This window comes from Desmodus rotundus, chromosome 9 (assembly GCF_022682495.2).
Source record: "Desmodus rotundus isolate HL8 chromosome 9, HLdesRot8A.1, whole genome shotgun sequence".
Taxonomy (NCBI): Eukaryota; Metazoa; Chordata; class Mammalia; order Chiroptera; family Phyllostomidae; genus Desmodus; species Desmodus rotundus.
Genome location: NC_071395.1, coordinates 77,819,919 through 77,843,858, shown reverse-complemented (window position 1 = coordinate 77,843,858; position 23,940 = coordinate 77,819,919). Strand labels below are relative to the sequence as shown.

The 23,940-nt window shown below is 55.3% G+C and overlaps 1 protein-coding gene across 3 annotated transcripts in view; it reads left to right on the top strand.

Annotated features, from left to right (window-relative positions):
* Positions 1 to 23,940, top strand: part of ABR (ABR activator of RhoGEF and GTPase) — a 173,596-nt gene that overhangs the window by 31,892 nt on the left and 117,764 nt on the right. Inside the window, exon 1 of one of the 3 annotated variants that reach the window (XM_024565198.3) lies at positions 4,063 to 4,080. The exons of 1 other annotated variant lie outside the window; for it this stretch is intronic. Coding sequence is in view for 1 of the 2 variants with exons in the window: in XM_053911802.2 (XP_053767777.1) it covers positions 9,419 to 9,479 (61 nt within the window). In the remaining variant the exon portion in view is untranslated. Of the gene's footprint in view, positions 1 to 4,062; positions 4,081 to 9,011; positions 9,480 to 23,940 lie in introns of those variants that run through there. One more of the 3 variants, XM_053911802.2, reaches the window with a different exon arrangement.

Genomic DNA, 23,940 nt, shown 5'->3' with positions numbered 1-23,940 from the left:
TCGAGAGAGGTAGTGGAGTGTTGAGGGGCGAAGACGTGGATTCTGGAGCACTCGGGGGTTACTGTGATAGTTCAGCGGTTAATACATGCGGAGTCCTTAGATCGGCTCTAGTGTGGAAGCACAAAACAAGACTCTGTTGCTATCACCTTTGTTATCCCTCTGCCCTTCACTGACAGCCACTACCCCCCACTGCCTGGCCCCTTCGTTCTAGCGGAGAGAAGAGCCCTGAGAGGACTAACTATGCCGGAGCCCCCTCGCTAGGCAGCAGGTAGCTTAGAGAACTAACCTGCGGGGTTACTGACCCCAGGAGCCTAGGGGGACTTGCTGGACCATCACAGACCCAAGGCCCAACAACTCCAATCTTATTGCCTCTCTGTTTCAGGGAAGGGAAAATGAAGGGGAATGTTCTCCCCTCGTTGCAGGTGCCCGGCAGACCAACTGAGTCGGAAGCAGCGTGCCCTCCAGGCTCTCAGGCCTGCCCAGTGCTCACCATGGCTCGGTGCATGCGGCAGCCACAGAGGTCTGCCTGAGCCCTGTCCGTCTGTCTGTCTGCCTGTCTGCCTGTCAGGCAGTCTGCAGACCCTCTCAAGCCAGGTCCTTGGCTTTCAGCATATTTCTCCCATCACTAAGCTGAAAGCAAGGCTTCCCATCTGTCTGGTTCGAGGGACATCAGAGTCATCCCTGCGAGCCTGTGGGTGACAGCTTCAGCCTACCACCCCCTGAGACGGGGAGGCCAGCATTGCTGCAGCCAACCAGCATCTTCTTTCTCAGATTCCCAACGCCTGCACCTTACCAGACAGCAGGAGACACAGGGTGGGCACGCACCCAGAGACTGCTCTTCCCTAGGGCAGAGCTACAGGGTGCCTCCCTCCTCTGAAAACACATTTCATTGCAAATTTGGGGCAGGCCTAGGAGAAGGACTGTGAGAATTGAGACCGAAGTTCCCTTAGTGGGCTGAACCGTTTCTGGGTTTCTATTCCACTTCTGCGTGGGAGCCTGATTGGCTAAAAACGAGCGCAGCCCCAGATGCGGCCGCTTAGCGCAGGAGCCCTGTGCATTAGGGAGTTTTTAGGTGGGGTCTTGTGTGAGCAGCTGGAGAATTAATTGGAGCAGCAATCCTCCTGCCCCAAATCTGATTCTACGATCCTGTTGTTTTTTTCTGAGTCTTTCTGGAGAGTGTGGCTGTTGTCGATGTGACACCCGAACCAGCCCAGACAGCTCTGTTCCAGCTGGTAGCTGGGCTGGCGGAAGCGGCCGTCCTCCCTCGGTCCAGGCCCTTGGCGACCAGAAGCATAGTTGGTCTTCACTGAAATCGCTAGTCAAGGTGCTGGGGTTACAGTGGTAAACAAGAGCGACGTGCTTCCTAACCCCTCGGAGCTCTCAGTCCAGCAGAAGACACAGGCACTGAGTGACTTACGAGGACACTGGGGGATCTGAAACGCAGGTGTCCCTGGTCTGGTGGTTAGGGAGCGCTTCCCAGCGGAAGTGATATTTAAATTAAGACCAGGAGGAAGAGTAGGAAATATCTGGGCAGAGTGGGGTGTGGAGCATTTTAGCCAGAGAGACCAACCTGTGCAAAAGTTCTGAAAAAGCAGGAGAGAACAAGGAGGACAGTGTGCCGGACGAAGCTGAAAGGGGGAGCAGGGGCCAGGTGCGAGGGCCTGCAGTGCCCTCAAGAGGATGTGGGTGTTCTTTCTGACGGCAGTGAGAAGCCATAGATGGGTCTTCGAAGGGAGTGACCTGCCAGGTGTGTTTCAGAAAGTGCTGTCTAGTTCCTGTGAGCTGCTGGGAAACTTTTTCCTCCCACTGATCATTCTAGCGATGATAGCAGCCTGGTGAGCCTGGGGCTGCTCAAGCTAACAGACCCGGCTCAAATGTGGCCGCTGTGCACTTTCACGGACCCCACAGCCAGCACGTCGGTCTTTTCAGACGCTCCCTTCACTGAGACACAAGTCTCATAGGTTGGCCTCTCACAGTCAGCACCAGCCTGTGTTTGTGAGACTGAGCTCGCCAGTCCAGGACACGGGGTAGTGACCTGGGAAAAGGGGAAATTGGGAGTCATGAAATTGCATAACCAGAATCTGAAAGTGCCTTATGTAAAAGTGCACATCCTGGGACAGTCCAGGGACAGGGCGCAGGGCCAGCCTGAGTCACCCCTGTAGGAAGGAAGGCAAAGGTGGTCCCTTGGGGGAACTGTGTGGCCGGTCATCTGATTTCTTCTCGGAGACTACCTGCTGGTTCCAAGCCCGCTGAGTCTGTCTGCCTCCCCCTTCCCAGGGTCCTAGTGACTCAGTGCAGGCAGGGTGCAAGCATGTGTCGAGCTTCTGGGGAAGGGCAGCCAGGGACACCAGCATCCCTTGTGAAGGAGGCCTGGGCCAGACCACTCCCTCTCCCCACCTCTAAGATTATGAAGGTAAAATTCAGGGTGGGCATCAAAGGCAGAATGCTGAGGACAAGAAGAACAGGGGAGGATGAGCTTGCCAGGTAACCATCCTCAGTTCCCCATAACCAAGTAGTGTTCTTACCACTGTTGGCATTTGGGGACGGACATTCTTTGGGACAGTTTTGCATATTGCAGGACATTTTGACATCTCTGACTTTAAAATGCTCCTACATGGTGGTGGAGGGGGGTGGTGGTGGTATTTAGGAGGTGGAGGGATGGAGAAAAACAGAAAAAGAACTCATGGAAAAAATGTATTTCTTGGTGGACAGTAAAAAAAAAATGCTCCTATACTTTACAATGGAATAGTACATGGCTGTAAAAAAGAAGGAAATCTTACCCTTTTTGATGGACCTGGAGAGTATTATGCTAAGTGAAATAAGCCAGGCAGAGAAGGGCAAGTACCATATGCTGTCACTGATATGTGAAATCTAATGAGCAAAATAAACTGACCAGCAAAGTAGAACCAGAGGCGTGGATACATGGACTAGACTGACAGATCTCAGAGGGGAGGTGGATAGGGGTGGGGGCACTGATAAAAGAAGGTGGAGAGATCAGCCAAGGAACCTACTGCATAGCCCGTGGACACAGACAATAGTTGGTGAAGGCCAGGGGATGGGGGAGGGGGCTGGGCGGAGGTGGGCAAAGGGGGGGAAATGGGGACATCTGTTATAGTGTCAACAGTAAAAAAAAAATGCTCCTACCCATTTTCAAATACTACCAACTGCCTCTCTCCCAACTGAGAACCACTGTCCCAGTGTTTATGGGGACAGGGTAAGCATAGCTGTGCTTCAGATCCTGCAACTGGCAAGCAGGGAGCCTGGGAAAATCCCGCCATTGAAAATATCTTAGGGAAGGTTTTGTCCTGTGGGATGGTTTTTCTTCTCAGGCCACTGATGGGGGCTCCTGCTGTCTCCTGACCTCAAATGGAGTTCCTGCTGACTTCCCTAGCCTTGTTGTTGTGTGGAATCTGTGGACTAAGCTCGGATTTTAGCACAGGCTTTTGCAGGCCTCTTAGCTGGACCTCTCCAGGAGGCCGAGGAGCTGCTCTGCTGAGCCACCAGATGGCGCTCCAGAGCCCCACGCTGTCTGCCGCAGGAGCGCTGGTAACAGGAGTGACTGCAGAGGGAACTTGCCTTAAAGAGGCCTGGTCCTTAAAGGGACAGGGCCACACACCCACGAACTTGAACCGTAACACCTAAGCGAGACTCCACCAATGACGAGCACCACTGACTAGGCTGTGATGCTCCTTCGTAGCCTTTGTGAATGTTGAGCTGCCACCTTTGGAGCCAGTCTCCTTGACAGCTTGCCCTCAGCTCCTGTGGCCACTCCTGGGCCTGACAGGGACTGGGTCAGCCTGGTTGGTGGCGTCAGAGCTCCTGGCAGAGCAGCGCAGGCCTGGGATGTGTCTGCAGAACTCTGGCTGAAAGAGCGAGGAGCACAGCCAGCTTCACGGGAACGGTGGCCTCAGAAGGGCAGAGGGCCAGCCTGTGAGCTCTGGCCCCAGCTGGATTCGCCCCTGCTGCACTTGGAGCTGATAAGTTCAGAGCCACTGAACTTTGTCTCTGGGTTTTTGGGACTTAGAGAATCCTTCCATCTCTTCTACTGGCTTCTTTCTAAATGCTGCTGAGGATGCTGTGGTAAGTAAATGAGGAAGGGGCTCTGGATGCTACTCTTGAGCCCTCTGGTCAACTCTCTAGGAAACCTCTCATGTTGACCCCTGGGTGGTGCAAGCTGAGCCGTGTTGGGTAGGGGCCGTCTTAGCTGGGGCTTGGCACGAGAGTCTCCTGAAACTGCAATTGCTTAATCAAACTACGGCAGCGTCTCCGTCCAGAACGCTGGGCTCACTGTGGACCCGTCTTGGGAGCAGGGCTTCCTCTCACCCGGGAAACATGTGGGTGGGGGCGAGGAGCTTCCCAGCTACAGGGACCTGGATGTCACTGTGCCTTCTCCTGGCCAAGGGAGGCAACCAGGGGTGAATGTTGCTCTCAGGTTTATATCTTGCCAGAGCTGCAGCTCTTTCCCATGACTCAAGCTTACACAAAACTTTGGTAGAGAAAGGAATAACTGGGGAGGACTGAGGACCGAGAGTCCGTCTGTGCTGCCTGCAGATCTGACTGTCCGCTGCGAAAGCGAGGAGGCTGGGAAGAGGCAGGTGGGAGGCGGGCCAAGGACAGAACTGTGAGGCCAAGCCTTCTCTCCCTTAGAGGTGACTCAGAGATTAAACATGTGGACTCTGGATTCAGAATCTTGAGTTCATTTCCAAGGTCACCACCTGCTCACCAATGGCTTGTCTTTCTGCTTCTGTGGAATGGAGAGGCCTGGGGAATTTTCTTCTTTCAAGGCCAAGGATTGAGGGTGAATCTTAGAACAGTAAATGCCACTTTATTGTATCAAAGTGAAGGAAATGAAGCACGGAGCGGGAAACAGGCTACCCCAGGGTCTGCTAGGAAGCAAAGTGTACGGTCCTCTGGGGCTGGTAGAAAGCCTGGAAGCCATCTTCTGATCCATCTGGCCACCCACCTGCAGATGTGCAAGCTGAGGCTGGAAGGGCTGGGGACCGGCCCAAGGCAGAGAAGCAGTGGGGTCTGGCTGGGACTGGAGTTCAGGAGACTGTCATTGAACTGCCTGCATGTAGCTCGTCTCCAGGGTCACCTGCCTGGTGTAGTAGCTGTGGTTTTCTTTGGGAACCAGCTCTCTTTCTGCTTAATCATTGGTGGCCCTGGGGGGTTTGCTCTGGATTTCTTCCTCCCTTTCTCGTTGTTCATTTGTTCACTCACTGTAGCCCAATCCAGAGATTACATGTGTGGGCTCTGGATCAGAATCAGGGTTCATTTCCAAGGTCACCACCTGCTAGCCAATGGCTTGTCTTTCTGCTTCTGTGGAATGGAGAGGATAGTGGTACCTATCTCAGGGGTTTATTATGAGGATTAAGTGAGATAATTTATGGGAAGCGCATAGAGCAGTGCCCGGCACTTCGGAAGCACTCAATAAATGTCAGCTGTTGTTAATGTTACTTATTCAACATGTATTATTGAATGCCAATCTGTTGGGCTTTTGACAGAAAGCTGATCAGGGGTCACAGTGTGGTTACCGCTGCTTCAGAGGGTCTACCTGAGTCTCGTTCATCCACTGGACCCCAGTGAGAAGCGATGCAGCCTCAGCTTTTAAAGAGCTGATCTGCCGCGGAGGGGAAACTCTTGGCTCTTTGGCTGTCACAGTCTGCTCTTCCTTTGTGTTTTTTTAAAATTTGAATGCAAAGAGCTCCACCCTCCTGGCCGCCTGTACACCCAGCCTCTGCTCACTGGCGCTCCCTGCTGGCCCCAGAGTGGGGAGAGGCAAGTGGATATCCTCTTCACCAGCAGTGTCCTCTGGGGGATTGCAGCAGTGGAGATGGGGGGGGGGTGGGGGGGAGTTTGTTGTGCACAGTGGAGCTGGGTTGCCAACAGTGAGGAGGGAAGAAAAGTGAAAATACCCGGTTCTAAGCACAGTCACTGTTTTCCATCCTGGCCAAGTGGCTGGTAGAAACAAGAGTTGGTTGTTGGAAAGGCAGTGAGTAGCACACCCCTGGGAGTTACGTGTGAGGCCACTGACCTTCAGAATGGGATACAACTTCTTCCCCCTCAGGTGAGGTGGTGAGGCAGGAGCAGGGCAGTCAGCGTGGGAGGTGAGGAGCAGAGGACAGCCTGCGGACACAGGCCAGAGAGAGGGCTGGGGAAGGTGGGGAGCGTTCACTCATAGGACTGGACAGCGAATGGCTAGTGCGGGCTTGGAGGACGCCTTGTGACGGGTGCTGACTCAGTGCCTCGGGGTGCGGTGTGTGGACAGGTCTACACTTCGCTGAATCAGGGCAGCTTGTCCCCAGGAAGGCACCCCTGCTGCTCTGACAGATTGGCGCTGCTGCTGGCCCAGCACTTCACCTTTGGCAAAATGCAGATGAGAGTAACTCTTTAACTCCTTCCTGCCTAAGCTGTGGATTGGTTGTCCCCCAAACTCCTCCCCACCATCAGAGCTTGGTTCTGGAGGCTTCCGCTCCAGTCTGAAGTCACCCTGCTGCTCAAAGGCCCACACGTGACGTGCCTCTGTAGCCAAGGTTAGAGTCAGGCTGCGTGCTGTTGGCATCTAGTGAAAGCCACCCAGCAGAAGCATCGAGGGAATCTCAAAGTAACTGTCCTTTCCTGGGACACGTGTGAGACAGGTGTATGGTGACAGAAGAGGGCTGGGAGGGTTTCCTAGAAAGTGGTCTTTAACCCATGGACCAGCAAAGATTTCCAGGGACCTTTGTCACCTTGCTTTCACCAGTCACTGACAGTGCAGGCAGCATGCATGGCATTTACAAGCATGAGCAGACGGCACTAGGGTTCAAGTCCCAGCCCTCAACTTACTGGCTGGGTGGGTTACTTAGCTGCTGCTTGCCTCAGTTTTCTCATCTGGGAAATGGAGGGAGCTGAGAGAGTGAGGCTCACGACGAGATCATCTTGTAAACAGAGCACTAAGATCTGAGCCAGGTGCACTGCAGTCGTTCTCTGTCAATTATTAGGAGTGCTCCTCCTCATGGCCTCTAAGATTCCTCTCTCCCTCTCCCCTGAATTGTGTCTGGAGTGGGAGGTCCAAGACAGGATTGGACAGAATGTATGTAGAAAAAAGCAAACTATGGCAACGCTAAGGAGAGCGACTGTAACATTTTAGTTTCAAAAATGCTGAAAATAGCTTGTTCAAGCCTTTGTAGATAAAAATGTAAAATGTATGCAAATGTATGTGACTCACGCAGAAACATACATCCATGGCCTGCTCATAGCCAGGGCCCGGATGTGGCCATCAGGAAAATCCCTGCAGCACGGAGAGAGGGCCGGGGCTGCCTTGGGGGGGGTGGGGGGAAGGGGCAGCACTCCTGGTTCCCTGGGCTGTCCTCTCCTCTGCTTCTACCTCTCCTCTGGGTTCTGTGCCTTCCCAGAGTTCTCTGTGGGAAGAAGAGAGGTCCTGGGCCCCTCTGCTCTTCCACGATCCCTGTCCTCCCTCTGGTTCCTCAGAGAGCCCACTCGCTTCCTCTCCCATCCGGGCTCTATTTCTGGAGCATCTCATTGGAGATGTACGCCTCCCTCTCCGCCAAGCTCCTTGTGTGCAAGGCAGGAGTGGTGGGAGGGTGGTAGCTGAGCAGGGAGGGGCTGCAAGGTAGCAGCCAGGGCTGGAGCCTGGAGGGCTGGGGTAGGGGAGAGCCAGGTGGATGCAGGGAGGGGCCAATGTTACTTGACAGTTCCACTGCAGCTACCTGTGGAGGCTTTCCACAGCCCAGAGCATCTTCCGCTGCACCTCCCAGCCTGCTGTGATCCTGCAGCCACCATCTTCCCCTGGGGCAGCTCTGCAGGCCGCTGCAGGGGCCGCTGCAGGGGCTGCGTGCAGACTTCCTTTCGGCATCATGGTGAGGGTCTGCTGCTCCCCTTAAGAGGAACTAGACCTACAGTTGTTTGGAATGATGAGAAGCCTCCTCCCCCATGCTCTGTGGGTGCTGGCAAGACTGCCCCCCACAAAGGGCAGGGGGATCTGCATCTTGTGGGCCCCTCTGTAGAGCTGGGTCCCAGCTTTGCCCTTAAGCTGCTTGGGGGTGGAGATTTGGAGAGGGTCACCTCCATTATCTGAGGTAAAACCAGCATAAACGGCCCAATGCCTCCCTTCCCTTAGGCTCGGGAGCTTCAGCCCCTGCTGCCCTGGACCACCCTAGGCTGGCCCCACCCCTCCAGTTCCTTCTCTGGAGTCCTCTAGCCTAAGGAGGCCTGCAGAACCCCAAGTTGCCTTGGGTCTCACAGAACCAGCACTCAGGGGACAGGCACCCCTGCCCCACCTCTTCACTGCTTTCGTGGGGTCTTAGGAGGGACTTTGTCTCTGAAGGTTCTGTTCTCAGAGGCGTCTGGCCCCAGACTTCCCTCCATTTGTGTGTGACTATGTGTACATGGTATGTCTCCTGCGCTGTGCTAGGAGTCCCCAGAAGGGGACCCTGGAAGGGACCCAGCAGAGACGCCGGAGCCTCTCCTGTACCCCAGTGTGTCCTTCACAGCCCCTCACTCACCCCCAGCCTCTGGCCTTTCTCCAGCCGCCGCCCCCTGGAGCGCAGGGCAGGAACGGCCCAGCTGCTAGGTCAAGTGTGTTTAGAGAGACGAGGCCTTGTTGAGGTTTGGAAGGAAAGAGTCCCCGGGCGGCCAAGGCTGCCCGCCGGCCCGCAGGACACTAACCCCGTCAGCGCCGCCTCCCAGGCTTGCCTAGGGGAGGGGCCTGGCAGCCGCACCGGCCCCTGAAACTGCGCTTAGAGATCCCGGGGTGGCAGGTGATGTCACCCCTGCGGGCCCGTGGGTCTCCCCGCGGCACCTAGTCTGCAGGTTGCCAGAATTCGGCCGAGCCCAGCGAGGTCAAGAGAAGGAGCCTGGGCCTGCGCCGCCGCGCGGAGAGCCCCGTGGGGCCACGGCTCCGGTGTCACGCGCTGGAGCCCTTCTCCTCCGGGCGTCGGTGGGGACCGCGGCCGCTTCCCCACACCCCCACCGGGTCTGGAGGCGTGCTGCGGCGGGGGAGGGGGCGCGGGAGCCTCGCTCAGATTGGTCGCGGTCTCGGCCCCCGCCCCTGGGCGCCGCGCAGCCCTGGGGAAGTTGCTAGTTGGCGCGCGGGCTGCGGGGCCGAGGCTCCAGGATCCGCAGCGGGGCTCCCCGCGGCCGCAGTGGCCCGCAGGGCTCCCGGGGGCGCGCGGCTGCCCTCGCCTGCCCACCCCCGCCCTCCCAGCAGCTCCGGCTCGCTCCTCCCTGCTACCTGTTTCCCTGCCTGCCCCCCGCCTCCACCCAGCGCTCGCAACTTCGGCCTTCAGGGCTGGCCGCCCCTCCCGGCTCCCCGCCGGCCCGCCCGCCAGCCGCCCGCGCCCTCCCTCCTTTGTTGTGTGCGGAGGGTCGGGTTTCCGATCTGACCGAGCCGCCGCCTCCGTCGCTCGGAGCCGCGGGCATGGAGCCGCTGAGCCACCGGGGCCTGCCGCGCCTCTCCTGGATCGACACCCTCTACAGCAGTACGTGCGCGCGCGGGCCGGGGAGGCTGGGCGGGAACCGGCCCCGCGCCCCGCCAGGCGCCCGGACGGGCGCGGGGCCCGAGCCGCCGGGCTGGTCTGGGGAGCTGGGCGCAGGCTGGGGGCTGCGGGCACCGCCGGCCGAGGGCCCAGCGGCCCCAGAGGCGGGGGAGCGGCGTAGGGCCCCCACGATCGGCCGCAGATGGGGTCCCCGGAGCGGACTTCGGGCGAGTGGGAGCCGGGCGGGCGGAGGACCGACGGGGCCCGGAGAGCGGTGTCACCCCTCTCCCACCTGTTGCGTAGCCGACCACTCTCCGGCCCTCGGGAAGAGGGGAGAGCCCTTGGGGGGTGCTGCCTCCGCTCCCCGACCGCCTGCCCCTCCTGTCCATGCTGAAGCAGAAGGGCCGTTTTGGCAAAGTCCTTGGGGCCGGAGTTTGCCACCCCAGGGGCGTCCTGAGACGTGTGTGTTGCGGGGAGGGGGCGGGCGGGGAGGGAGGTACTGTGTGCGCAGATCTCCGCGGGGGCCGATGGGACGGAGGAGCTGAAAACCCCTGGCCCCGCAGTCTTCCCTGCCGGCCTCATCACCGCCCCCACCTCCACCCCCCCAACAGAAAGCACGAACCTTTTGGGCTTCTCCACGCCCTCACTCCCAAATCTGCCGCGATCTTGTGATTGCCCTGCGCTGCCGCTGGGAATGTGCAACTGATTGCTCGCACATCTGGGGGTGGGGGGTGAGCGCCCCCACCCCGCCTTGCTTAGGTGGCTGATGTGCACACCGCTCCCCTGCCCCACTCCTGCTTTGAGACACCTTCCCCGAAGCACTCAGCGATGCAGGAAGAGGGTCCTGCTGGCCCCGGAAGGAGACAGGTAGTGGATTTTCCTCTCCCCATCACTGCAGTTGGACCCTCCCTCTCCCTTTGCTAGGCTCCTAGCCCTGAGCCCTGAGGCAGGAGGTAGGGGTTGAAGGAGACAGGTGGAGCGGGGTTCTGGCTCTGTCCATGGGTCAAGGACATTTTTAAGAGCCAACTTAGCTCGAATTCCTTATATCAGTCATGTAGAAGGTGGGACGAGAGAGTAGACAAGGATGATGCTTTGGACCCCCAGGTCTGGCCCTGGAGGCTTCTTAGTACTCAGTATCCAGCCCCTGACCTCTGTACCCCCTTGGGTCACCGCGGTTCCTCATACCTTCTCCTCCTTCCTCTTCTCCCTCCTCCCCCACCTCCACCCTTTTTTCCTTCCTTTTCTCCCCCTACCCCCACCCCAGGAGCTCCCCTTGTGATGGTTCATTCTGCTTTGGTTTTTCAACATCAAAGGGGCACCGCCGGATCCCCCGGGTGTCAGTCCCTGCGCCAAGCCCAGCCACTCCATCTGCTCCTTCCCCTGCAGAGGCCAGCACTGTTGGGTGAGGTCAGGGCCCTCGGCTGTGTGGCGTGTGTACACACGTGTCCGCGTGAATGGGAGCCCACATCTGTTCAGAGCCCTGCTGCCGATCAGCTCCTGACCCCCAGGAAGGATTAGTGACCTCCTCTTCGCTGCGCTCTTGCAAATGACAGTCATAACAATGCCTCGTATTCACATGCTGCTTACATTTCTGAATATTTCTGGCTCTTGGTGAAACCCAGGATTGGTTTCCTTATTTCCCAAAGCATGGGACCCTACAGAAACCTGGCTCTGGCGTCCTCTCCATTGCTCTGAAGAAGAATCCAAGACCTGATCATTTCCAAGTTTTCCTCTCTCCCCCTTCCCTCCCTACCCTCCTAAGCAGAGAAGCAACATTGCCTGAGGCTACCTTGCAAATTTCTGACCAGAGGAAGCCTGGGATTGGAAAGGGAATTAGACCAGAGGGCCTCTTTGGGGATGCTTGTTAACCAGCCCTGACTCTGGCAGGCTGGCCTCTGAGCTGTCTGTTCTGCTGCTGCTCTGCCCTGGCCCCTGGGCTCCTGGGGCAGGCAGCCTGATGGAGGGGTGGGAGGGGGCACTGACTTGGCAGCAGTGGGAGGAGTTCCTGCCTCCCTCTTCAAAACAGTTTATTTGAGAGCTGTAGAATGAGGCTTCCTGGGGAGGTGCTGTGCAGTCATGTTTGGGCTGTTAGCCATGAAGTTTCCTCTTGACAAGAGCCTAAATTAAAACAAATACCCGGGCTGTCATTTGCCTGGCAGCAGGGTTTTGTGGCTCCCAGAGGAAGTCCCTCTGCCTCTCGGGAAGCTGTTTGCTTACAGGGCTCACCGTCCTGGGGTGGCAAGTCACCACAAAAGCCAAATCCATCAGGAATTGTAAAGGGGATGTACCTGGGGCACAGGGTGGCCAGCGTACTTCTTAGAGACCTAAGTTACCCAGTGAGAAGGTTTCCTCCTAAGCACATGATAATAGTGTCTAACAGCGATGATGGCATCTCCTGAGGACCTGCTATATGCCAGGCTCTCCGCAAGGCACTTTCCATCCATTCTCTCCAAACCTCACAACGTGGGCCAGATACGTAGTCTTACCTCCACTTTGCAGAGATCACACGCTGGGAAGACTCGAATTTCACCTGGATATGTCTGAGTTTATTCCAGGCCTTGAAATGGTCCAGCAGGGTAAGTGGCCTCGATAACTCTGACCCCGGTCTGTCCATGTGTCTATGGGTAGTGGGGACACGACCCATCTCCAGGTGATCATTAACCCGCCTCAGTTTCCCACCTTATTCCTGTATTCGCCACAGGCCTGGCAGACTGTGTGGGCTTGATTAGGGCCACCCTCGCAGCCCGACCACCCCTGATGTGCTGAGACCTGGTCCCGGAGTCAGGCAGGGCTGACTGAGGCTCAGCTCCCTGAGGCCGGTAACTCTCTTCCCCTAAGGTGGCTGACTGCCAGCCACCCCTCCCCTTCACACCCTTCTTGCCTTCGGAGTTACCGGCTCCTTCTGGCTTCAGCATCTGTGCCAGGAGGAGCATGTCCACTTCCATTGCAGGCTGACAGTCATGTGATAAGGGAGGGTAGCAGCCCCCGCCTCTCCCCTGTGACAGAAGTCTTGAAGGGCTGCAGAGTGGTGTCGATTTGCCAGGCTCGAGGAGATGGGCTGGCTCCCAGCTGCCAGAGTGGGCCAGGACTGATTGCAGCAGGCAGGGTCTTTGCCCCTATACGGTGGTGTCCGCTGAGGGTTCTGGCCACCCCTCTTCCTGTCTCTGTGCCACGAATTTCCCAACATTAATGTAATAATGTCAGCTTCGCCACCCCCCCGCCCCCACCGCCGCCTGGTCTAGATTCTTTCCCCAGAGCTGGTGTAATTCTCTCTGTAGAGCTGTGATCTTCATTTTATCTTCTTTCTGTCTTTTTCTCATCACCTTTTCCACTAAACATATCACTTCCTCTTGGTTTTCTTCTTTATCATGGGATTAGGTTGGATTAAATTAAGTTCTGTGGAAGGAATTACCTCCGAATAGGGGGAGGGGAACTGGTGCTCTGAAGCTTCCTGTGTCCCTGGAGTGGAGGCAGCCTCCACTCAGGTCCGAATTGAGATGTGTGTGCCCCAGGTATGCTAATGATTTGGCACCTCTTCAAATGGAAAGTCTTTAGCCATATGTTCAGGATTTATTCAAAGAGCCGAGGGCTCATTTAAGGTCTTTTCCTTTGCCATTCCAGCCTCTTTTTTGTCCCGAGCCTTTCAGCTCTGGCCTCAAACATTCCTACCCTACTGAGCCAAACAAAAGCTTGCAGCTACTGGGACCGCACAGGAGGCAGAACTCGGCCATCTGTTATTAGAACCTACCTTTCGGAGCTCCCACCTCTTACCCCAAACAGCATTTCCAAGGCACATTTCAGTACGTTAGGAAGTTCTCATGCCCCTTGTAGACTCACTGCCCTGTCCAGGGGCCAGAAAAGCACTTGGGGCCATGGGGACACAACCCATCTCCAGGCGATCATTAACCTGCCTCAGTTTCCCACCGTATTCCTGTATTTGCCACAGGCCTGGCAGACTGTGTGGGCTTGATTAGAGCCACCCTCGCAGCCAGACCACCCCTGATGTGCTAGTGAGCCCTCGCAGGTGGAGGTCTTCTTGCCCTCTGAACAGCCCCAGTCAGGACTCCAGAGCACGGTGGCGGCTGCTGGAGTCTCAGAGGTGGGGCTGGCAGAGGAATGAAGTCATGTGTTCAGAGAAACGTAATTTGTTGTGGTGATTGCTGCTGCTGTTCTTTGGAAAGAAGAAGAAATAGCAGGAACATTTGTGGAGAACTAGCTAGAAAATACAGTGAGATGAGTAGAAGGTGGGAGAATAGTGAGAAACGCCCACTCTGCCTCACTCTGGTGGGTGGGAGGGGAGACGGACTGCTCCCCGAGGTCGGGTCCCTGTGCTGCACGATTGTGGAGCCCACTCCCTGTGCATTTTCCTGTAAAGGGAGGCTGTGGGCGCTGTGGGGATTAATCGGTTAATGTTTACATAAAGTGCTTTGAAGATACGGGGTATTATTGAACTGCTCAGCTGTCCAGCTCATCACCGTCCCCATTCGTGACAGGCTGGCAGAGGAGTTTGGAAGGGAGTGGGAAGGGGGCAAGGGGACTGGCAGCAACGGAGAGTCAGTCCAGGTTCTTAGATGGTGCCTAGCCCAGGGCCTCACGCGTAATATGCCCTCCGTAATTTTTGGTTGTATGAGCGAGTATGAGAGGGGAAAGAAAACTTCTCTGTTCTTGGCTCCTTTAACTCCTTACTCCACTGGAAACCCCAGAAACCCATTAGCTGGCCCATTCACAAATTTCCAGCTGTGTGCATTTGGTAATTGTAGTAACTTACAGTGGAGTCGGAGACCCCCCAAGGGAGTTGCACGCATTGCTAGGGCTTGTGATTGTGTGATTGGAAGACCTCACTGCCAGTGTTGGTGCTGTAGCTGTTTAGCTCAGCTTGAGCTCTTTGGGGGTGAACCAGGAACTACGTGGCTTTAGAACAACTCCACGTCATCTCCACACTGTTTGCCTCTGTCTGGCCCCCGGGGATGGTAGGTAGACTGAGGCGATCCATGGGGCTTGGCGTGCCCACCACACATTCTTACCTGCAGCATCCCAGCACTTTCCACTGATGCCAGTAGGGGAGGCCAGCCCCAGGCTTACCTGCCTCCCGGGCAGGATGGGAGAGACTGATGTTGACTTGTGGCTGTGGTCTGCCTTAGCCTACATTTCAATGGGGCGAGATAGTTGGAGCCAGGGATGCCCCAGACTGGCAGTGGGAGTGTTCTGCTTGTCCCTGAAGCTTAAAGAGGGCCTGTCCAGACCTTGCACCTGGGGAAGAAGAAAGAAATCAGGGCAACAGGAAGACTATAGGATGCTTCCAAATCCCCTGCCCAATGCATTGGCAAAGAGCCCTTTGAGGTGGGGCCAAGTGACACCATGACCAACTGTGGCTGGGACAGCCAGTTTCTCTGTCCCCAGATTCTGACCGTATTAGGGCCTCTTCCTCAGTTTGCCACCCCTATGCTTTATTCCTGCTTTCTCTTCCTTGCCCTTCCTTTCCCATCACACACCAGAATCAAAGTGACTATGAGTTGACTGGCCATATAGAAATGGACCAGGTCGATGTGGTCTGCAGGGGATGGGGCCAGAATGGGTGGAACATTCCCCTTTCTCCACCCTCTTCGATGCCTTCATGCCCTTCGAGACCACAGGTAGACATGGCAGATGTGGTCAGGCTTTTGCCTAAGGTGAGCAAGGTCTCCAGAAGGGGCTGGGCGGCCAGTGCCGATGGAGTGCAGAGTCCTTGTCACTCGGGATGGCGTGGCCATTGGCTCCCCTGGTGTGTCTGTGGAGCTGGTGCTGCCTAGAAAAGCCCCTTGCTGGCTAGGGAATCTGTGGGTTTACTCAAGGCTGTTGGGGAAGGATGTGGCCATAATTACCTCCATGGGACTGAAGGGCTGATCCTATTAGTGTATTGGGCTAACCCCTTCCTCCTGGGCATTGCCTGCTGGCCAACAATAAGCGTTTAATGGATCAAGATTACAGAGCCCAAAGATGTTGTGTAATTAAGCCCAGTTATTCCCCAGCTGGGGGAGATCTCCCCACTGCAGCGATTGGTTTCCTCATTGGTGGCCACCCTGTTCGGCTGCACGCTACCCTCGGCCCTAGCAGTGTGTGGGCCGTCTTTTTGAATGAGTTTCTCCCCTGAAGGTTCAGTTTTAGGAGAAAAAACCCTTTCTGAGAGTTTTTGGATCGGGGCGGCAGTGTGTTCCACGTGACGGTGCCCCCTGGAGTTGTGGGGTGGGGACCTCTTTGGGAAGTGTGTCTGGGTTCTGCAAAGGGGCGTAGCGACCTCATCTGTGGGTCTCTCACAACCACTGGGCCCAGGGAAAAGAAAGCTCATTCCTCCTCCTGGGTTCGTAGAAATAACATTGTTTCCATTTGGTCTAGGAAGGGTGAAAGAAAACGTAACACTTAGCCATCCCTACCACGTGCCAGGTACTGTGCTAGGTACTTCCCTCGAATTGTCTGAACCCAACAAGGTACCTGTTATCATTTCCCCGACCCCGTTTTGCAAATGAGGAGACTGAAGGCTCTGAGAGGTTGGGTTATTTCAGAAGGTCTCCCAGTTTGAGCTAGATAATGTCTCAGGTATATGTAGGAGACAAAAGTAGGCTTACCCTTGTTCGTCAGGAAAATCAGTAATTTAAACCTACTTTTGCCCCACCCTGTGTGTGCGTGCGTGTGTGTGTCCATTCAGCTTTCAACAACAATAACCATTACAGCCACTAACAATTGAGTGCCTACTATGTGTCAGCAGTGTCCCAGGCACTTTCCATGTATTGTCACCAATCTTTAACAGCTGTATTGAGGGGGCAGGCATTATCACCTCTGTTTTACAGGGAGACAACTGGGGCTCAGGGAAGTGAAATAATCCAAGGCCCTAGAGCTAGAGTGCAGCCAGGAACTGAACACAGTTTGGCCTGACTCTAAGCTGCTCCTTCTCCCACAGTCCCTTGCTTTTCACAGAGGTGCCAGGGAAGGCCCCTTGGCAGCTGGTGTTGCACGGAGACTGACCCGTTCACGTGTCTTAGCTAGAATGACAGCTGTGAAGACTTTCTTGGCTTCTCCACGTGGCACTTGAGTGGCTCTCACCAACAGGGCCGCCTTTTCCTCAGGGATGATCCCAAGGAGATCTCCCCAAGGGCACTTGGAGCCCGTGTCCCAGCGTCACCTTGTCCCTGGGATTACTACTCCAAGAAGCACCCAATGTTAACCCGAGAGAGAAAGGAGAAAAGAGAAGGTGGACGTAGGGATGGGGCGCAGCTTGTGCCCAAGTTCCAGAGCAGAGCAGGGCCAGGCGCAGGGAAGTGGGGATGGGGGAAGAGAGGACTTGGCAGGGCCCTTGTGTGCTGGCCTGGCTCGCAGGCCTTTTGAAATTCACCTCCACAGTTTCCAGAGGAAAATAAAGAGAGCCCTGGGCCTTAAATCAGGCCACTGTGCACCAAGGTCCTTTGCCGAGGCCAGGGCCAGCTGGGCCGCGCATCCAGCTTCTGCATTTGAACTCACCCATGAGCAGCATGTTAATGATGGGGCAGTTTGGAGCAGCCCCTGCAGCCCCACTCCCCACACCTGCCCAGCTCCCCCTCCCCAAGCCCAGAGGGTCCTCTGCCTTCCTCCTCCGGGGGAAGCCTGTGGGGGTGAGAGTATGGGGGTGGCTAACACCTCAGCAGACCCCTCTTGGGCTGGAGTCGAAAAGGCCAGAACAAGGTTGGAAGGCTTGTTTCACAAAGGGTTTGTGTTGGGTGGTGAGTTTTTCCCCATGTGATAGAGGGGATGAAAGCAGCCCTGAGCTGACAACCAAAGCAGGAATGGGAACGTGGGGTGGAGGGAGGGGGTGCTCTCTGCCTTTCCCTTTGCGGCTCAGAATTTCAGTGGCAGCGCACTTCCTTCACTGAGCCTGTGGGCCTTTTTAGAAACCCCTGCTTGGCTGGTTAGAGGAACCCACAAGCCCACCCTCTCACTCAGTCATCTGTTTGGAAGGGGGCAAGTGTGGAGTTTCAGTTGCTCCTGACCCCTTCCTCCCACCCCCTTGAACCTGCTACCCCAGCCTTCTCCCTCCTGCTGCTCCACCCTCCCTGTGGTTCCAGGGTTCAGCCAGACCAGAGCCTCAGCCTTGACAAGTCCCCATCCTCCAGGGGCCACCCTGTGGTGCCCTCTGTCCTCGCCCCCACCCAGAGCTTCCCCCCAGCCTCCTGGTGGGGAGAGGTCCCCATCACTGCCTTTCAAGGGGAGAGACATGGTCCAGGGAAGACTGAGGAAATAGGGCTTCCCAAGCCTGAGATCGTTGAGAGGAACAGGAGAGCAGCTCCTGGTGATGGGGATCCTGTCCCTCCCAAAAGGACGTGTTCTCACTCTAGTGCTTCTCCGCAGTTCTTTCTGTGCAGGTTGGAACAGTGCCTCTGTGAGAGCTGCTCGAGCCCTTCTGCACCTTAGCAGAGACGGAGCTGGGGAACGCCCGGTTAATAACCCGTGGCTGGAGCCACCCGTGTCATCCCTGTCAGGAGAGAGGAGCCAGAGGGCTGTGGTGGGGACTGCCAGCACGTAGCATTAAGGAACATTTGCTCACGGATGGCCTGGCCAAAGGAGTCAACTCCTCACCATCGGAAATAAGTTAGCGGAGGTGGAGGCATCTACCCAAGGGAGAGGGGCCTAGAGGAGGGAACTGCTAGCTCTTTAGACTGCAACCCAAACATATTACGGTCACCCCTCCGTGTCCACGGGGGATGGGCTCCAGGGGCTCCTGCGGATGCCAAAATACGAAGATGCTCAAGTCTCTTATACATACTAGTGTAGTATTTGCATATGACCTACACACATCCTCCTGTCCACTTTCAATCATCTCTGGATTACTTGTAATACCTAATACAGTGTAAACGCTATGTAAATACTTGTTCTACTGTTAGGGAATAATGAGTAGAATAAAAAGTGTGTATGCGTTCAGTACAGACACAACCATTACAGGCCTAACTACGTCGTGTCTGTCAGCAACAACATACACTTTTAAAAAATATCTTTGATCCGCGGTCAGTTGGATCTGCAGACGTGGAACCCAGGGACAGAGAGGGCGGACTGTCCATGCGTTTTACACTGTAAGCCAGCGCACACACACACTGAAACAAAAGTTTCACGGGCCAGTACTTCCTGTTTCTGCCACATCTGCATTACACTTACAGCTTTATTCCATTCCACCCTATCCTGTCCTGCCTATGGGATAGTATCCTATCCCATACTATCCTATTTTATTCCACTCCATTAGAAACACATCCGAGAAGTGCTGGTTGTGAGTCACTACAGTAGACGAGATGATCTCAAAGGGCTCTTACGAACCGTAAGGGATAGTAATTCATCAGTTCCGTATATACCACTGTTATGATTTTTCCAGATTCACACACTTATGTTATTATACTTAATGTTCTTCATGTGATTCATTATTTAAAATGTAACTTACTTAGAAAGGAAACTAATGGAAATCTGGACCACTTGCAGTAAGTCAAAAATTATTTTACAAATAACTGCACTAAAAATTAAACAATGTTATTAATGGTAGTTATATACACTGTTGCCTTTGAAAGGATCTAGGTCTCAGTCTCCCAGTGTCTTTGTTTAAAGGGAAATAAACACAGCACAGAGGATAGAGGGATGTGAAAGATGTTGGTACCAAACAGAGTCTTTCTTCTTCAATAACAGAAAAATTGAAAGGAACCAAGAAGGGAATAATTCTCTCAACATGTGATTGAATGTGCTTTACTGTAGAATGGCAAGCAAGCAGGTGCTGTTCACAGGGCTCTTCTGCTTTGGGGTCCCTGCCTACCCAGAGTCAGGGGCTCCATATTTCCCGGGGTGGGAGGGGGAGGGAGAGGATGGTTTTCTCCAGGACCAAACATGTGAGAGCAGCATCTCGAACTCTACTGTGCATTTGAATCACCTGTGGATCTTGTTAAGCTGCAGATTCTCATTCAGGTCTGGGATGAGGCCCGAGGTTCTGCATTCAGGCAGGTTCCTAGGTGATGCCAGTGCTGCTGGTAGCCGTCCGGGGACCACCATTCGGGTAGCAGGGCTCCAGGGTCCCCAATTCTCACTCCTAGGGGATGGACTGCAGATCCCAGATGAAGCCAGACCCTCCTGTAACACTGGGTTCTGGTCAGATAAAGGCAATCCATGACACTTCTCTCTTCTGAGCTTATTTCCCAATAAAACTAAAAATAACGAAGCAATTGATTGGACACCTGATGGGTACCAGACCAGTGTTCTCACACTCATGATCTCATTTAATCCTCACAGTAAACCTGTGAGAGGCTGTTACCCTAATTTCAAGGATGAGAAGAGGGAGCAACCAGTGTGACCCACCTCTGGTGGGGACTCTGGCTTTGGCAGGGAGGGTACCTGCCATGCGGGGGACACACCAGGTCTCTGCCCACCCCCTTCCTGAGGTGCAGAAGCTCAGGCATCTGGCCTTCAAGAGTGTCTCTGTCTAGACAAAACCTTGGCCTCCCCACCCCCTTCCTGCCTGAAGGGCCTACTTCGGTGTTAATGGAGCAGAAAGCCTTGGTTGTTAATTTCCCAGTGCCTCATTGAGAGGGTTAATGAGACACCAGCTGGTGTGCCACCCAGCCATGTAGGAGCGCCATTTCCCCTTGATTTAGGTGGATTTTAGCAGCTCCTGACCAAACGTCCCCCCATGGGCCTGGACGGCGCCTGCCTAGATGGTCAGCGGGCACCGTGTGCCGTCTCTGGGTGTGGAACCTTTCTTTAGAGACCAGAGCAGGAGCAGGTTCTGTCTCTTGCTTCCTGGGAAGGAGGGGTGGGGCACAGATTTGGTGTCAAAAGAGCTGTATCTGGCTTGGGGGGCCCTATGGTGGCTGATCAGCTGCCACCACAGCCAGGCCCTTGCAGGGACACCTGAGCATCCTCAAGCCCCGTCCCTGACCTGAGACATGACCCCCTTTCTAGCTATCTGTGGCTACACTACCTCCACTTCCATGCACCTCTCCTTTTTCCAGAAACCTCCAGTGGGGCATGTTCTTTCCCACCACATTCAGGTCCCCCGTGCTGGGGGGGCCACCCCACACTATCTATTTGGATTTCTCAGCATTCCAGCAAACTCTCCTTTCTGCCCTGCCCCCCCCCCCCCCCCCCGCTCTGCCCTGCCACGGGTCAGTGAGTCCCTTCACCATCCCATAACCAACTTGCACGTGCTCCAGTGAATTCCCACCCAGCTTCAAGCCTTGGCGTGGCTACCGACCTCTCCAGGAAGCACCCCCTGCCTGATTGGAGCACTCGGCTCAGTGCAGTCGCCCAGGCAGAAGGGAACACTGCTTAATCTGGGCCACATCACTGAGCGCTCTCTCACCTATTGTTTGGTAATGCCTACCTGCAGGGTCCGGCAGAAGTACCACCATTGAGTGTGGTGGGTACTGAATGTCTCCCACCTGACGGCCAGCAATTTGAACATTTCACCTAAAGTGTCATGTGGTACGCTCGAGTGTGATACCGTCGTATTACAGAATTACATGCTTAGGATTTTGTAGTAAGAGATCGGTGCAGATCACCAGCTCAAAGAGCAGTTGTTTGTGCCGGGCCCTGTGTGCAGGGCTTCGTGTCTGTTGTCATTTCTTCTCTGCCAAACTCTAAACTCCTTAGAGGCGCGGAGGAGAGTAACAAAGGCGGCCATTGACAGAGTGCCAGCCGTGTCTTTAAGCACTTTTCAAACAATGTCCCCTTTAATCTTTAACCTCCCAGGGAGGTCCCAGCTCTTTTTATCCAGTTTTATGGATGAGGAAACTTTTATTTATTTGTTGTTTTTTTAATCCTCACCCAAGGACATGCTTAGAGAGGGGAAGGGAGGGAGAGAGGGAGAGAAACAAACATCGATGTGAGAGAAACATCAATAGGTTGCCTCTTGCACGCCCCGACCGGGGACCCGACCCTCAGCCCAGGCACGTGCCCTGACCAGGGATCAAACCTGCATCCTTTTGGTTTATGGGATGATGCTCCAACCAACTGGGCCACACCGGCCAGGGTTGGGTCAGGAAACTTTTTGAAAAAGGTTCTAGAGTGGTTAAACTGCTGTCCTAAGGTCACACAGCCGATGAAAGGCCTCGCTGGGCTCTGGACCCGTCTCTCCTCTCCATGGAGGCTCAGCCTGTGCTCTTCACCAGAGGCGCCCGAAGCCCGGTGAGAACCTGGGCGGGGCCCAGGCATCCGTGCGTTTGAAAAGCTCCTCTGCGCGCCCAGTCCCTTTCGGGCCGGCTCTTAACCACGGGCGTTCTCCCTTCCCACAATACCCGGCTGAGCCCCGGGAGTGCAGGAGCTGGGACACACTGTGGCTGGGAGTTAAGGGGACAGGGAATGCCCTGGGGGTCTGAGGGCCATTGCTCCAGCACAAGGGCTGCCAGGAGCAAGGGAGGTGTGAGGAGGGCAGAGCTGAGTGGAAGGGCAGTCAGGGAAGGACATTGGAGACATTGAGCTGGGGACCCGCCCTCTGCCCCAGAGGGGACTCGGGACTCAGGGCCTCACCTAGACTGGAGACTCTTGTGAAAATGCAAACTCTGGTCCAGCAGGTCTGGGGCAGGGCCTCCAATTTGATGTTTCTAATAAGCCCTCAGGTGATGCCCAGGCTGGGTAGGAAGGACCTAAACTATTCCAAGCCTTCCTGGGGGATCTGATTCAGCCACTCACCAGCCTAATACCTCCCTCCTTCCTGTAGGATAAAAGCTAAACTCCTTGACATAGTGTGGGAGCCTCTCAGACACTGGCTCCGCCCACCTCCAGCCTCACTTCCCGGCCCTCCCCATCCTCCAGCCGCACTGAATTCTTCGCAGCTGCCGGGACACACCATGGCCCTCACAGTTGGTGCTTTATGTGCGTGCTGCTCCTTGGCCTGGGGGAACACCTTTTGGTCTTTCTTGGCCAGGTAGAGATGAGGCTGAATGTCACCCCCTTGAGAAGTCACAAACCGGGGAGTAGGCTCTAGACCTAGACACCTGGTCCTGTAGTGAAGCCCTCAAGAGGTTTCTGGAACCCTTCCCTGTCCCTGCTCCCAGCAGAGGTCAGCCCTGGTCCCTGGCCTTGCAGAGCCATGGAATCAGGTGACTGAATTGTCCTTCTTTGAACATTCATTGTTTCTTGCCACCTTTGAGTAAAAATAGAGCCGAGAATGACTGAAGCGAAACTCCCTCTCGGAGTACAGGGGGCCCCTCCCGGGACGGTGTGGGGGGCGCTCTGTGGAGCCTGAGGAGGCCAGGGGCCTCCTGCCTGAGCTCTGGAGAGGTGGCCCTGTGACCGAGGACCGAGGCTGCCAGGGTACTGTGGTCAGGCTCTGGACTCTGGTGCTCCCCCACCCCCCCACCCACCATTGGGACTCTGAGAGCTGCTTTCACTTTAAAGTTTTCTCTCCTGGCTGTCAAAATATTTCAGGACTTCCGGAGGGGTTTCCTTTGGTGCTTCCTGAGTTTTCTCCTGGGCTTTTTGCTTCCAGGTTCCAGCCCGAGGCAGGGGTAGCTCCCGGAAGGGTGGTGGGTGCCACCCTGGCTGACTGCAGCCCTGGTTGGGAGGTCCTTTTCTTTGGCTGCCTGCCCCCTGCAGGGAGGCTCCCTGGTGCACTGGTTTTGGGGAGCAACAGCTCCCTCTCTCTGGGAAAAAATAATGTGTCTTCCTGCCGGCTCCATCCAGGGGCTGGGGAGCGTGGTCTGACTGTGGTTAGGTAATTGAGGGCTCAGTTTCTCTAGTTCTGCGCCTGGAATTCCCTCTTCTGAGAGGAAGAGTGCAGCTGCAGAGAGCAGGAGCACAGCCTTTGAGTATTTGCTGGGACAGTCACCTCGGATGATGTATTTCGCCTCTTAGAGTTTCATCTTCCCCACCTATAAAATGGGAACAACCTTACCAATGCCGCCGCTAGGGTTGCCAAACTCTTTAGCCAATAAAACTATAGGGTGTCCAGTTAAATTTGAATTTTAGATAACCAACAATTTTTTTACTAGTAGTATATCCCACACAAAATTTGGGACCCACCAAATTACTCACACCACACACTTATTTGTTACTCATCTGAGGTTCAGACTTTACTGGATGTCTTGCCTTTTATCTGGTGTCCCTCTCACCGGATTGAATGGTATGCATGTGACACTTAGCACGGGACCCACGGAAGTGCCTCGTGTTCATTACCTTCTTCTCTCCTCCTGCCGCCCCTGGCCCCTAGAGGCCAAGCTGCTGAGAACTTTCTGTGGGGTTGTCACAGAAATGCTGAGATTGTCCTTGGAGAGTTGAGACCCCAAAATGATGACGTGGTTAATAGACAAATGCCAGCAACCGTGCCTGTCACTTGCCCGGCACTTGCTCTGCGTCCCACCTTGTTCCAAGCCCTTTCCGTGTATTCGTTCCCTTCTTCTCGACAACCATCCATGAAGAAGACTCTTACCTCCACTTTACTGATGAGAACCCGGAGACACAGACTAGGTGAGTGACTTGCTGAAGGACGCAT